Here is a 14,399-nt window from a genome sequence, read left to right on the forward strand (position 1 = left end):
TAATGACTTATTTGACGAAACAGACCAGTTTAATTAGTTTATAAAGCACACATTTCCTGAGATGATGCATATATATAAGTGGAAGAATTTTTTCAACCATTCTGACTTGTCGGTCAACACTTCTTTTGTCTGTTTGGACAATTTAAGAGTTTTAAAAGAGCTTAAAGCAAAATGCAGGGCAATGAAAATATAATTAGTAATGGATTCACATATTGGGGAAGGTTTACTCATTTTTCAAGAATTTTTAAAAAGTATAGATAGATTTAATTGAGACAACAATGGGGAAATTGCTTATGAGCACCTCGTTGCAAATGCTAATACTATAAAAAAAGAATATCATTTCCACGAGATTTAACTTTTTAGTGACAGACATTTATTGAAATACTCTAATGTTCCATACAACTGACACTTGATTTGCTTTTCTTCCTCCTGAAATAGAAAAATGAACAGTCTCACCCTTTTTCTCCAGCAACAAAAAAGAAAGAAAAAGAAATTTTCTTTCTTTTGAACCATATAATTTATTTAAAATTCTTCTAAGACATTGATTATAAAACTTGTAACACAAGATGGGAAATCATTGAACTGTGACTTATTTTTTTCTTTTACAATTTTTAAATAAAACATGTTAAAAAGCAGCTTTCAAATTTTATATAGCCTGTAAGGTGTGGCAAATTTACATTCAAAGATTGATTCAAGGTCACTTCCTAAATTTATTCCATCAAGTTTTTTTTCTACAAAACCTTTTTTTTTTGCATTTATATTATTTATTCATTTACAGGTCGAAAGAACAATAACACAACAATACAAACACAAAAAGAACATTTATTTTAAACAATTTAAAGGCAAAGAAATAAGTACCCCAACTGAAAAAAAATACAACCTAAAACATTCTAATACCCGTATTTTTTACAAACACAAAAAGGGTGAAAGGAGAAATTAAACAAGATTTATACATTTGAATTAAGGCTGGACCTTTTTCCACAATTCTCTTTCAGTTTTGAACATAAATAAAAACAAAGTCTGTCCAAACATAACTGGAGGGATTCTAAGTTCTTACCTGAGAGTCCGATACCAAAAAATGAAACGACCACGAATCAACCTGATGAAGAACAAATGCAAAAGGACTCAAAACTAATCTGAATTTAAAATATATAAAATGAGATGTAAGGAGGGTTTTTCTTTAATTGTCCAATAAAAATGAATCAATAGGTGTGTCAGTCCATGAACAACAGTCAAAGATCCTGATTGGTTCCTGGCAACTACTTTGTTTCCAAACATGATGTCCAGTAAGTTGCCCTGGGCTTCAGGTGACCAGCAGCGATGGGTCTGAAGCGTGTTTCTGCATCTCACACAGTTCTGGGGGCAAGTCCAGGTTCCCTGGCATTGAGGGAAAACGGGGTTTCTCTGTCAGTCTGGAACTGAAGGCGGATTTGACCGACTGTTGAGGCAGCTGAGGGGTTAAGCCCGCATGCATCTCAGTTTCAGGAGTGACCGTCATGGCCATTGTGTCATCAGAGGCTGCAGCCATGTGGACGCCGCTGGATAGGGACTCCTGGGACTTTTTGGAGAATTCAGCATCGGTGTGGTCCAACTTCTGAAGAAAAACGTGGCTTTTTTTTTATAGACATTTGTTCAAATAAATATTGTTGTTTTTTTTCCTTTGGTCTGATTCCATACCTGAGCGGTCTCCATCTTTACTGAGGTCATGGGGTACATGCTGTGCAGCACTGCAGAGCCTGTCTCATAGAGAGATGTAGATTCAGGGAGCAGGGTGGTGGGTGATACAGTGCTGTAAGCTGGGGGTACAGGAGCAATCTGCCTCTGGAGAAGCTGCAGAATAATATTTATGTCTGCTGTCATGCGGGTCTCCAGCCTGCAGAACAGGAGAGAAACTTTTAAAATATATTCAGGACAAAGAAATTATTGATAAATTCCCTTGAAGAAGTTGTTTCCTCCACAAAAGTTTACAAATGTATGTTCTGTAACATACAAACGCTGCATTCATACCTGTTCAGTTGGGAATGTAAGACTTCAAGCCGGAACTGAAGTTCACTGGGCCTTTCTTCTGTGGAAAGTGGGCGGCGGCTTGAATTCCGGACGGAAGAAGATCGGCAGGCGGGATGGGAAAACTGTTGTGACGGCTGATCTGGCCAGTACTGATACACTCCCGGGAAATTTAAGGATGAGGCTGAGAATTAAAAAAACCACTAAAGATGATGCAGAAGTTGATCTTAGACTTCAGTAATTGGAAAAAGGAGGGAAAAGAATGACTTTTTGAGCATAAAACAACGAATCTCTACCATTTTACTTCTATAAAAGGACAAAGTGTGGAGCATGACTGTAGAAAGGCAGTCGTCTATTAACTTGAGTTGAAATATTATTCTGTATTTGTGGCTTCAGTCAAAAAAGACTTAAATATTTAGATCTTGAAAATGCTAAAAAATGTTGCAGCAAACCTCCTAGAAACGTTATCATTAATGAAAGTTTTAGCTTGTTTTGTACCCTGATGACCCTGGACCGTATCCCTCCCCAACGAGGCTTCACTCAGGGGTATGAGCTGCACAGCAGAAGGGGAGTAGTCCTGTTTGGCATCTTCTGTGGGGTAACGCTCAATTCTGGCGTTGTGTGCCACAGGGGCCGCCATGTTTTCACTTGACCGAGAGCATGAAGATCCGCTGGTCCAGAGGTCGTCCCAGGCGGCCTGGGGTGTGCGACGGCAGGACTGGAGGGGGTTCGAGTCTTCATGGTCGATTCCCTCTGTTCAAAGACACATAAAGGCCACTTTGGACTCTCTGGGTGCCAGAGTATTTGAATTACTGACAATTATGGGTCAATTTGACACCATTTTAATCAAAATAAATCTTCTCACCTGGTCTTATTCGACAGTCTAGAGTGTGGACTCTGTGTCTGTCTTTGTGGCGATACCCGCAGTCGTCCCCAGAATCATCAGTTGTTGTTACTTGTGGTGCTTGATCAGCCTGATAAATAGCATGCTAACAAAATCATTTCAGCAAAAACAATGACAACACCACAGGACAAATGCATTTTTCCTCTAAACAAGCCGCCTACGCACATCATGCAGGTCAAAGGTGATCTGCAGATTCTTCCAGAACTTGTCAGCGAAGTTCGGATAGATTTCCAGGACCTCGAGCAGGGCCTCTCTTGGGATACGGTGCAGGTCACAGTACGTGATGGTGTGCACGTCTGCATTGGAACGTCCAGGTTCATCGTACAGGTAAATCAGTTCCCCAAAGATGTCGTTCTGTCCTGCAGAAAAGATGAAATGCTCCAAAGATAAAGAATTTCTTGAGTCCTCCAGAGTCTAACCACTTTAACCAAAATAATTAAATCTATGTACCTAGTATGGCTACTACAACATCATCTCGCATGACCTGAATGGAACCCCGTGAGATGAAGAAGAGAGAGTCCAGGACATCTCCACAGTGGATCAGGGTGTCTCGTGGAGGGGCGTGGACCGTCTTGATCCTGAAAGCTAAAGCCCGCAGACACGCCTGACTTCCTCCACGGAAAGCCTTGCAGTTCTGCAGCAGGGAGCGGTTCAGGTGCAAACAGATCTCTGCCTGCAGAGACTCTGGAAAGCCCTTCAGGACCTGAATGAATGATTACGAAGAGTTAGAAAGACTTGGACTCAACTTTATTGCTCCAGAAGGAAATGCTGTTTTGAAACTCACAGCATTCATGTCGATGCCGTTTGTGTACGACCAGGCATGCTGGAAGTACTCCTCCAGCCGTTGGCGCAGGCCGCCCGGAATTTGGTGGAAGCGGATGAACTCCTTGACCCGGAGCAGTTGGGTGTGGTAGCGGGTTGTGCCGGAGTACAGACGCTGGATGATGGCGGACACATTCCCAAAAATGCTGGCATACATGAGGGCTGAACATGAGGAGAGACAGAGGAAAAGGAAAGAATGAAAGAAAAGGTCTTTTTGTCCTTCAAGATCAAATTTTTGCCAACTAAACCGACTTTTTTTCTAGAATTTGCAGAGAAGTTTCAACAGTAAGAAAACCAGAAAGCTGTAACATAGATTTGAAGTTACCAGATAGTTGTGAGGGGGAAATGAAAATACCAAAATAAACACACTTCTGATAAATCTATTGTTTCTAGACGGAACCAGATTTCTATGTTTTAAGTTTTACCTCCAAAAATTAGGCAGCAACTTAATTTTTTTATCAGGGCAACATTTTTGTCGATGTTTTATACTGATAAAACATTTAAAAAATATAGTTATAAATTAACTCAGAGGAAGAACGTGAATAAAAATGGCTTAAAAAAAGGTAAAAATGGAGAAATACAAAAATGAAAACATTCAAAGAGCTGTATTATACTTAGATACTACATTTAATTTTGACTGTTTTTCCTCTTAAACTTTTCTTCTTTTTTAGGGGTTTTGATCAACTCACATCCAATGACCATGACGCAGATGGAGAATATCTTCTCGGAGTTGGTGTTTGGAGACACGTTACCAAACCCCACGCTCGTCAAACTGCTCAAAGTGAAGTACAGAGCTGTGACATATTTGTCTTTGACTGACGGACCAGAGGTGGAGTCGGTTTCATTGTACACCTTCCCGAGTTGTTCCGCCAGGTTGTCCAGCCAGCCATTGTCAGTGTAAGGCCTCTCCACGAAGCCGATGGCGTACCAGATGCAGGCGAGCCAATGGGCGATGAGCACAAAGGTGCACATGAGCAAGAAGAGGACGGCGGCTCCATACTCAGAGTAGCGGTCCAACTTCCTCGCCACCCGGACCAATCTGAGCAGCCGAGCTGTTTTCAGCAGACTAGTTAGAGTTGCCATCTTTGGTATCCAGAAACAAAAAGATTGGATTTAGATTTATTTCGAACATATGAAAAGACAAGAAGAACAATACAAAATAGTCCAATAAAATAATAATAATTTAAAAAATAAATATGAATTCACGTTTGTAAAAGGGAATAGGCAGAAGCCAATGCTTATTCTCATATTAGTCCATGATATTCCATATAAATATATTTTCTTTTCCAAAATCAACATTTCACTGTAAATACTTGATTGTTTCATAATCTAAATAAAAAAAAAAAAAAATTTCTAAATGTAATTTTTCTGCAGGGGCTACAGGGTGAAATGAACAACAACTAGGATGCTTACTTCATCAGAGCCAGACCTGACAATGAGCAGGTCAAAGGGGACGGCTGCAAACAGGTCGATAGGAAACCAGCATTTGATGTAATGCTTGGCTATCCGGCCCGGCTGCGTCACCACCTCGTCGTTGTTGTCCACGTACGTCGTGCGAAAATTAATGACAATGTCCACAATAAACAGCACGTCCACCAAGAGGTCCGCCACATTCAGAGGGTTGCACGTGTATCCACAGCTCATTTGGCGGATGTCCCCGTGTTCATCCAGGAGGAAAGCGGCCGAGTAAGGAGTGAAAACGGCTGTGTAGAGGACCAGGAGGAGAATAATCCAGTCCCAAAAGGCCTTGAAGGGGCTGTAGTGAAGCAAAATCCACCAGGTTGTCTCCGGCACCTGGAGTTTGTATTCAGGAAGCACATCCGACTCCAAAGAAAGCACCTGAAAAAAAGAAAAAAACATCTGTAAACAGTGAAAAAACAAGTTTTAATTATGACTTAGCTGAAAATACAATTTGATTCCAGCAAACTGACCTTTCTGGAAGACATCCTGTTTTGAGGATGCTCTTGATGAAAGCGGTTTGCTCTGGTTTTGTAACCTTGCAGGTCAAACAAGTGTGTGACCGTGCTGTCGGTAATGACTCGCAGCAGAAGAAAAGGGTTCCCAAAAATCATAGCATGACAAAGAGTCCAGTGATAATGCATTAAGCATCCCACAGCCGAGTTCGTGTCCCGCCATGGCCACTATGAGGTCACACACCGCCTCGAAATGAATGTTTACCGCCCTGAATCTGAATAAGGACATTGACCGCCCTCACTGACAACAGTATTAGATGTAAAGATCCATATGACGGATAAATAGATGGGCAGTTTGACAGGAACTGCCAGGTCACATTTTGAAGCAACATGTATTTCAGAGCGTGCACTGATGCAGAGCACTGAGCCCCGGGGTTGCAGCAGCAACCTCATACCGGAATTGAACTTTCACTCAATGTATTGATCTTTTTTTTTAACTCTTGATAAAAACAGCCAGCCATCAAATGGTACACAGTTTTTTTTTTTCCCATGAGCAGCTGCCAGTCTCTTGAAACGTGAATAATGAAGAACTTTATCAGGAAAAATGGACCCAGAAACGGCACCAACGCTGGGTTTTCAGCTCTTTACCTGAGTGACTTTCTCTGTGACGTTCTGAGGACGCTCCTTCGTGTTGCAGGGGCTGCGCAGCTCCATCCTGGGTGTTGAAAGTGAACCTCTTTCAGCTGATTCCCCACACTTCATAAGGTCAGAGTCAGACATGGAGCTCTGCGGGTTGCTGCAGACAGTTAAAAATCGTCAGCTTTTCACATTTTTTTTAAATTAAATTTGAATGTACTACTCAATTAAACTGAAAATGAAGCTTCAGTAAGGCTGTCACTGACATAAAAAAACTAATTTTTAATTTTAAAATGCACCTAACATAAATTAGGCTGAGAAAAAAATAGATCATCTTGGATTTTTCAGAAGTGAAAAAACAGCATACCTGAATCTGCAAGCAGAAAGTCAGACCTTTGTTTACCTCCACCACCTGTAGATCATTTCAAGTTATTTGTTCCTTTTTAATAAAAAAAACAACAACTTGTTCACAGTTTATGGTAGCCAAAACAAAGCTCTCCTCCTGTCCCTGAGTGGTGTTGATGCTAGTAACCCTCCACCCTGGCGTGGGGCAGAGAGCTGCCCTGCAGGGCGCCAACATCAGAACCTGATCGATGCCGCATTACAGCTGAGAGGAGGCGATCAATGTCAGACAAACCAGAAAGGTCCAACTGAGGCTTTCTGTGATGAAATCATCATATCTGCCTTCTTTAAGGTGGTTGTATTGAGGAGTTAAAATAATAGATAAGAAGTTGATTAAGGGATTTTAAATTTTAAAAGTATTAATTGTGTTTGTAGGTTTTTTTGAATGCAGAGATAAAACCATAAATGTGAGGAAATTAAAGCTTTGGCTTGTTCTAACCCCACTTTATGTTTTTTAATATCATACTTATAAAAGGAACATACTTTATTAGAGGAATAACACTTTGAAATAACTGAAAACGAAGCCTGTTTTTACTCAGGACCATCTGAAGTTTAGAATGGAGCAGTGTGTTTACATAGGAATAACACCAACCCACCATTAGTTTTCCTTCAATATTTAATGTGAAATTTTCAAAAAGATTTTGAGCTTTGAAATTTTTGGACACTTACTTGTAATTTCAATAAATCCTTGGAACATTGTGTACTGTCACAACATTGTGTTGTCCAAACAACAACAAAAAACAACTTTTGGTCACTTTAACCCTTGTGCTATCCTAGGCACTTTAACATTGGGAGATGGGTCATCTAGACCCACTAGACAGTGCGCTGAACCTTTTTTCTTCAATGATTTGTGATCCTCACTGGTGTCCATGGATTACATGAAATCTTTCCACCTTTATCCACCTTTGTCATGGTAGGGGGAACACGTCAATGTAAGGGTGGGATCATCTAAGACAGCACAAGAGTTAAACTCACACAGTTGATGGTGCCACAGTGGTAGGAAATGCTTTTCAACCAAATTAGGATGCTGGGAAATTAAAAGTTCATTAACTGGTATGCTATCATTGAAAAACTGGTTATTTGCATGCACATCACAGCTTTATATTTTTTGCAGCTACACAGTAATAAGGTTTCTCAGAATCCTGTTTTTCCCTACATACTTTTACTAATTGATTGCAGATTCGTCAATTAGGATGTTTGCTTCAGAAATTATTTAAAGGGCAACAAGTAAAAATGACAAATAGCTTCATAAAACAGTACTGCAGCCACAATAAAGATTTGCAAAAATGCGTCACTCTTACCTGTCTGACAGACTTCATGTATGGTAAAGTTTGGAGTAATAGTTTTGTGTAATATTATCAGGTCAAAGCTTCAGTAACAAAGGTTATTTTCAGATTTTATTTGGTTAAAGCTTTTAAAGTGTTTTATTGTAAACATTTGTAAAAGTCCCACTTCAGCTTTCTTTTGTTCTGAGTTCAAAGCGTTCTCTGTTGACTTTTAACTATGATTGCGCCAAAATAAAAGCCTGTGTTATTTTATAAGACAGTTTCTGCAGAGCGGCAGTAGATCATTAGAAATGTAAGCTGTGGGCGCCCCCGCCCCCCTTCCCTTCCTGTTGCTCTGTTCAGGCAACTGTTCTGTTCTGTTACGGCTCTGTTAAAGCAGAGCCTACCGTTGTTTCAACCTAACAAATGCGATGTTTTTCAAACTGCCTTGTTTTTGTCTGCTCCTGATTCACAATGGTTTGAATAAAGAAATACTCGGTTTTGAGTTTAATTTTCTTCTCCATCATCAGAAAAATGCCACAAGAACATGACAAAATCACAACATAAATTTTATCAGAGTGGGGCTTTAATACAGTGACATAAAAGTCAACAAAATAATTTTTAGTTATTTATTTTTTTACTTGAAAGTAACTTTGTATCATAACAGACTTTTTAAGACACATTTTACAGATCTGCAGATATATGGAGTCCTATACTGTTCATAATTAATTAGATAAATATGACCTCATGCAAATACACAATCAACCAATTAATCTCTCATAAATATATAAAAAGATCATGAAATTGTGAAAAACCTGCACACTGATTTTAAATGAGCCATTATATTATTCAATATATTTCATTTTGCTTTAGAAACCTGTTCATCATTTTAAAACAGCATCTTAAAATATTCATTTTAATCATGTTGAATATTATAATAAATCTGTCTTTTTTCAGAAGCTTGGATTTCAAAATCAATATTTTCCAAAGTATCTTTGTTTTTATTTCACATTGCTGTTTTTCAGAATTACTTATTTATTTCATGATGACCTTTTTTCAGCAGGATGAGTCTGTCTGTCAATCAGTGAAGTGGTTGGGATCTAAACGCACATTGGTTGATCCCTGGAAATCGACTCATATTCCTAGATACTTGCTCTGTGGTGTACCAGACAGAGAGATGACATATTTCAGCGATATCTGCACGGCTTTGCTGACATTAAAAGATCAAATAGAGACAAACTGTCTGCTGCAGAAGATGCAAACATGGACCACTCCATCTTTGTAGTTTGAGGGTTTGTGTTGACCAAACCACAGAGGAGCTCCGGTCGTCCACATCTTGAAGTCCCCCGTTGAAACACTCCGACTCTCGTTCTCACGCCATTTGCTCAGAGAGGGTTTATAAAAGAACCAGTCTCTGTTCTTTGTGTGCGGCCGTGGTGCAGTGGTAGGGCGGTCAACCCACGATCATAGGATTCCAGGTTCGATTCCCGCCTTGCACGCCCATGTGTCGAAGTGTCCTTGGGCAAGACACTGAACCCCACCTTGCCTCTGGTGGGAGGCTGGCACCAGTGTTCGGCAGCGGAGCCGCCATCAGTGTGTGAATGTGTGTGTGCATGGGTGAATGGCACTGTGACTGTAAAGCCCTTTGGGCCTTCATAAGAAGGTAGAAAGCACTATATAAGTATACGCCATTCACCATTCTTTTGGAGGAAACCTTTTTTTATTATTACTTTTCCGGCAAACTGAGTAACACACCCTTAACTTGCGCTCACACTCTTGCGCTGCACGTTCTGATAGAGATGGAAAAACCGCTGAGACGGCCATCATCGAGACGTAGCAGGAGCTGAAGCAGAGACTCTCTGGGATGATCTCATTAACTCAAACATGGAAACATTGTTATCATGTAGAACTATTCAAAATAAATACACCTGATCTCTTAACAGTATCCGTGTGCATTGTGCATCCATGCATTGTAAGTGAGATAAACACAGACACCGCTTCATGTGGCTATCAGGCTAAAAACATTAGCTGGTAGCTCCTCCCACATGCGGCATGGTGTGTTCATGAAACTCCAGCTCATAGAAGCTTAGTGGAACTCCAACAGCCACCCAGCTTAACTTAGACGACTACTATATGTTCATGAGAAAATGAAAACTGCCAAACTGACCACAAAATCACCCGAATTATGCACACTCTCCCAAAGCCATTTTTATCTGCAAATTTAGAACCAAAACCGTCATTTCTGGCAACACTGTGGATGTGTTGTGGTGCATACTCCCCCTAGTGTTGAGGTGGGTGCATTGCGACGTCACGTTTGCTGAAGCGTCTTCGATCGATGTAGTTGTGCTTATGTCTGAGTAAAGGAGTAACCAATCACAAAAGTGTCTCCACTTTGTCTGGTTTGATTGACTGACAGACTCATTCTGCTGGAAAAGCTAATCATGAAATAAATAAGTCATTCTGAAAAACCGCAACATGAAATAAAAACAAAGATACTTTGGAAAATATTGATTTAGAAATCCAAGGTTCTAAAAGACATCGAATTATAATAATATTTAACATGATTAAAATGAATATTTTAAAATGCTGTTTTAAAATAATGACCAGGTTTTTAAAGCAAAAGGAAATATATTGAATTAATATTTAAAATCAGTGAGCAGCTTTTTCAAAATTTCATGATCTTTTTATATATTTATGAGAAATTTAATGGTTGATTGTGTCATTGCATCAGGTCATATTTATTTATTTAATTATGAACAGTTTAGGACTCCATACAGATAACTGTTTCATCTAATAAACTTCCCTTATAACTTCTTAGTGGCAAATGCGTCCATGTTTTGTGCAGGTTTGGCATTACAACCATTGCACGGTGCATTTTTTCTCTCTGCGGTTTTATCAATCTAAGGTATCACTGTTTCATCTGCAGTCCAGTAATTTTCCATGTGGAAATCCCAGCGTTGATGAGAACCCGGGGAACAGCGCTCAGCTGTCGGCCTGGATGTTGTCCCACACACGGACGACATCTGGACAGTCATTGAGAGCTTCTATCAGAGCTGATGCTGCCTCCAGCTGGTCCTCATTCAGAGACGAGTAATTCCGGGGAACAAACTCCAACCCGGAGGATGTGACCGGCAGTTCCTGCCTTTCCAGGGCGACTCGGACTTTGTTCAGATCCGCCACATCACAAATAAACTGATGGAAGAAGAAAACGGGTAAATCTCCCATTGACACCAAATTATACTTGATTTAACAGGAATAATAGAAAATAGTTGTTTTTTAAATGGATTAGTTAACTCTGTCAGGTTAAGTTAGTCCTTTAAACATGTCAACATTTAAAGGACTTTAGCAAAAATATGCCAGATATATTGTTAAATATAGAAAGTATAATCAAACTTTTTTTTGATTCAGCAAAAGACCCTAAGAAAAAACCCTCCGGACCAGGTTTTGTCACCTTCAGAAGTGGCTTCTCCTCCTCGTCCTCAGTTTCTTGGACATCTGCCGCTCCCGATTCGATGGCGAGCTCAAGCGCTTTCTCTGAGGAGATGTTGTGACCCGGCAGCACCACTACTCCACTGCGATTGAAGTTATGCCGGCAGCCATCGGACAGCGTCCCCCTGAGGACACAAGCGGGAAAACAAGTCCTTTCATTCGTTTTCTTCATTTCTGCTCACAAACCCGCCTTTACGATAAATCCATCTACCGCTTTTGGTTGATTTCAGTTAAACAGCTTATTTGCTAAAAAAAAATGAAAGAAGTAAATGGACCAAAAAGGAGGTCATGTGACCCCTTGGGTTAATTTAAAACCCCTTTTTTTGGCTAGTTTGAGGTTGCCATCATCATTTTGTAACACCAATGAACTCTTCCAGAAAGGGGTTCATTAAAATCACAGATGCTGGTTCATTGATCAGCCGTTTGTGCTAAAGATTTACAATGAAAAAAAACATGAAATTGTTTCTTAGAAATTCACCAGCAACGGTGAGGTTACAAGGAGCAGAGGTGATGATGCTGGTAAAAGGATGCTGGGATTGGAGCTAGCAGGAAAGACATCAAGAGGAAGACCAAAGATGTAGAGGACTGAGATAGATGGAAGCATAAAAACTAGACTGGAACGAGTGAGTAAAAGTTAGTTCGGACCCGTTCTTGTTCAGCAGCCGCTTGATTTCCTGATGAGTGCGTGAGTTGTTGTCAGTGAGCACCTCGATGAGCAGCACACATCCACCAGGCCCTCGAGCTTCCAGCATGTGCTGCAATGCCGGCTTAGCCTTTTCCTGTAGACAGGAAGTGAAAAAACGTTAACAAATTAAAGTTATTGAAGGTTGTGAGAATTAACATCACAGGATTTATATTAAGTACATTGTAAGAATTGTTTCACCACCAATCACAAAGAAACATCTTCAGAAGAAGAAAATGATGGCGTATTATTCTGATGTCGCACCCAAACCGTACATAAAGCTCACCTACCACACAAACATACAGGAGTGTGAAAAGTGTCTCCATTTTTAATGTGAAAAAGCCATTTTTCCATTTTCCTCCCTTCACCCAAACTACAACAAAACTAAATACCGCTGGACCATCTGAGGCCTTGGATTTTAATTCAGACACCATACCAGCTCTTCTTTCTCTTTCGGCTTTTCCCATCAGGGGTCGCCACAGCGAAACGACCTCTCAGTCGAGGATGAGTCGCATGGTTAACTTGGCAATGTTTTACGCCGGATGCCCTTCCTGACGCAACCCTCTCAATTTATCCGGGCTTGGGAACGGCACAGAAGCAGAGAAGGGAATAGGGAGCAGCCCGGATTCGAACCCTTGTTTCACGGACAGAAGGCGCCGCAGACCAGCAAGAGCTAAACCGGCTCCAGACACCATTCCAGCTACTATTTAAAAAAAACTTTAATGACATATATGATGTTACATATTTCCCAAAGTAAAAATCTAAAAAATATGAACATTCTGCTAAGAATATTTTCTTAATCAACTGTGTTCTGAAGATACAAACTTCGATGGTTTATATATTTAAAATAAAAATACATACATTTTTCCCCCCATGACAAATCATTCAAACGCAATGCATTGTGGTCTGTATTTGCCGATTTAGTGAGCATTGATACATACTGGTTTTTTGCAGAGACGTCTGGGAAATTTCACAGCACTGGATTTGGGAACGATACATTCAGACAGCTTTACAAAAAGGTGAAATGCACTATCTAGTGCACTAAGTAGTAAACCTGTCCTCCTCAGGCTCCTCTGATATGAATGCTTCTGTCTACCTTCTCCATGTTCACGTTATCAAGCTGAAGCGCACTGAGGTTCTGCAGCAGGTCCACCTCTCTGTGACGTAGGAAGTCCCTCCCATGTGGACGACTTTTAAAAACAACTTTTCTTACTTCTGTCTTTAAATTTGGGTTTGCACTCAAAAGCACAGAATCAGATAGGGGCAAACACTCCCTCCCCCCCCCCCCCCCCCCACACACACACACCTGTGTTGTAAATCTTTAACTTACTGCACTCTTGACTGCAGCATCTATGGATGCCTTGGGCATGTTCTTGCTCCTGCACTGCTCCAGGATGTGTGCAAGGTTTACATTCAGGTCTGGGTTGGATCCTCCTTCTGCAGACAGACGGACAGAATCCATGAGTTCAAGTGAAATAATGACGTCATGTGTCAACAAACTCTACACTCACCCTTTACTGCTATTCTTATCATCATGCCAAACTTCATGAACATCCGTCCCCTCGCTTCATCTTTGGGTCCTTTGATGTGTTTAACCTTTGACCACTTGTTGTGACCTGCACACGACGCGGGGCTCATGCGCAGAAACCTCACCGGACAGGACGACGCGCACGGGGGCCTGGAGGGAAGGGGAGGATCCCAGCGCGGTGACCGGACCGCGGTGGTGGTCAGTGCTCGGGGGTGCAGAGCCCGGAGAGCCCTCAGCAGCGGCAGCCCCGCCATGCCCTTCACCCACAAACACACAACAGCTGATAAACGCACGTGGCGCACGCGCTGCGCTCAGCAGCTGCGCCGTGAATTTACGTCTCACCGCCAGCGCCTTCATGACATCAAAAAAAGGAGCATCGAAGTTTTTAAACTCACAGTTTAGGCAAAACAAGACCACTCGGCTCTTGCTGCTCTTGGGACTTCCTGGTTTCGGTGACGTCACAGTTTGAGCTTTCAAAATAAAAGCTGCTTGGTGTTGCTCAAGCAGCACATTCCAGTCATGACCTCGGAGGCTACTTTTAGAAGGGAGACTTCTTTTTTGGTCCACTTCTTTGTCTAGAAGTCGAACTTTGCACCAATAATACAAGTGGACAATATGGTATCAAAATTGGTTTGTTAAAGCGTAAGTCTATGCATTATTGGGGTAATTTTTATTTTATTTTATTAGCATATGCACTGGGACCCATGGCTGGTTTAATAAGTTACTTTACTTTGTCATAATTAATTTCCTTTTT

General features: G+C 40.9%; 2 protein-coding genes across 4 annotated transcripts; both read right to left on the reverse strand.

Annotated features, from left to right (window-relative positions):
• Positions 1-354: 354 nt before the first annotated feature.
• On the reverse strand, positions 355-6,793 carry kcnh6b (potassium voltage-gated channel, subfamily H (eag-related), member 6b). 2 transcript variants are annotated; one of them, XM_020712306.3, is made up of 12 exons: positions 6,647-6,793; positions 6,292-6,439; positions 5,144-5,569; positions 4,420-4,813; positions 3,693-3,892; positions 3,359-3,611; positions 3,074-3,267; positions 2,870-2,993; positions 2,503-2,757; positions 2,008-2,188; positions 1,678-1,873; positions 355-1,594 (listed from the first exon to the last, which is right to left on the reverse strand). In XM_020712306.3, exons 2-12 carry the CDS (start codon positions 6,421-6,423, stop codon positions 1,304-1,306), a joined length of 2,646 nt encoding a protein of 881 aa, XP_020567965.1. In that variant the 5' UTR covers positions 6,424-6,439; positions 6,647-6,793; the 3' UTR covers positions 355-1,303. The 2 variants fall into 2 exon arrangements, with proteins under 2 accessions (XP_020567965.1, XP_078793550.1); XM_078937424.1 differs by having other exon boundaries at positions 1,179-1,594; positions 2,870-2,978.
• A 3,867-nt stretch (positions 6,794-10,660) lies between these two features.
• On the reverse strand, positions 10,661-14,171 carry taco1 (translational activator of mitochondrially encoded cytochrome c oxidase I). 2 transcript variants are annotated; one of them, XM_004080286.5, is made up of 6 exons: positions 14,041-14,171; positions 13,629-13,902; positions 13,448-13,554; positions 12,081-12,214; positions 11,398-11,560; positions 10,661-11,138 (listed from the first exon to the last, which is right to left on the reverse strand). In XM_004080286.5, exons 2-6 carry the CDS (start codon positions 13,897-13,899, stop codon positions 10,929-10,931), a joined length of 885 nt encoding a protein of 294 aa, XP_004080334.1. In that variant the 5' UTR covers positions 13,900-13,902; positions 14,041-14,171; the 3' UTR covers positions 10,661-10,928. The 2 variants fall into 2 exon arrangements, with proteins under 2 accessions (XP_004080334.1, XP_020567748.1); XM_020712089.3 differs by having other exon boundaries at positions 13,988-14,101.
• Between the last annotated feature and the right edge of the window lie 228 nt (positions 14,172-14,399).

Source organism: Oryzias latipes, chromosome 19 (assembly GCF_053564925.1).
Source record: "Oryzias latipes strain Hd-rR chromosome 19, Olatipes_Hd-rR_3.1".
In the NCBI taxonomy this organism is placed as follows: domain Eukaryota; kingdom Metazoa; phylum Chordata; class Actinopteri; order Beloniformes; family Adrianichthyidae; genus Oryzias; species Oryzias latipes.

What these genes read in the sequence shown, in the direction of transcription:
- kcnh6b (XM_020712306.3), bottom strand. Translation starts at nt 6,423, where the DNA reads ATGTCTGACTCTGACCTTATGAAGTGTGGGGAATCAGCTGAAAGAGGT. An exon ending in TGTTGTAGTAGCCATACTAG is followed by an intron (nt 3,268 to 3,358) that starts GTACATAGATTT and finishes TCTTTTCTGCAG; the next exon opens with GACAGAACGACATCTTTGGG. An exon ending in TAAAGATGGAGACCGCTCAG is followed by an intron (nt 1,595 to 1,677) that starts GTATGGAATCAG and finishes GTTTTTCTTCAG; the next exon opens with AAGTTGGACCACACCGATGC.
- taco1 (XM_020712089.3), bottom strand. An exon ending in ATGCTGCAGTCAAGAGTGCA is followed by an intron (nt 12,215 to 13,447) that starts GTAAGTTAAAGA and finishes TCCTGTCTACAG; the next exon opens with GAAAAGGCTAAGCCGGCATT. An exon ending in AGGAGAAGCCACTTCTGAAG is followed by an intron (nt 11,139 to 11,397) that starts GTGACAAAACCT and finishes TTCTTCCATCAG; the next exon opens with TTTATTTGTGATGTGGCGGA.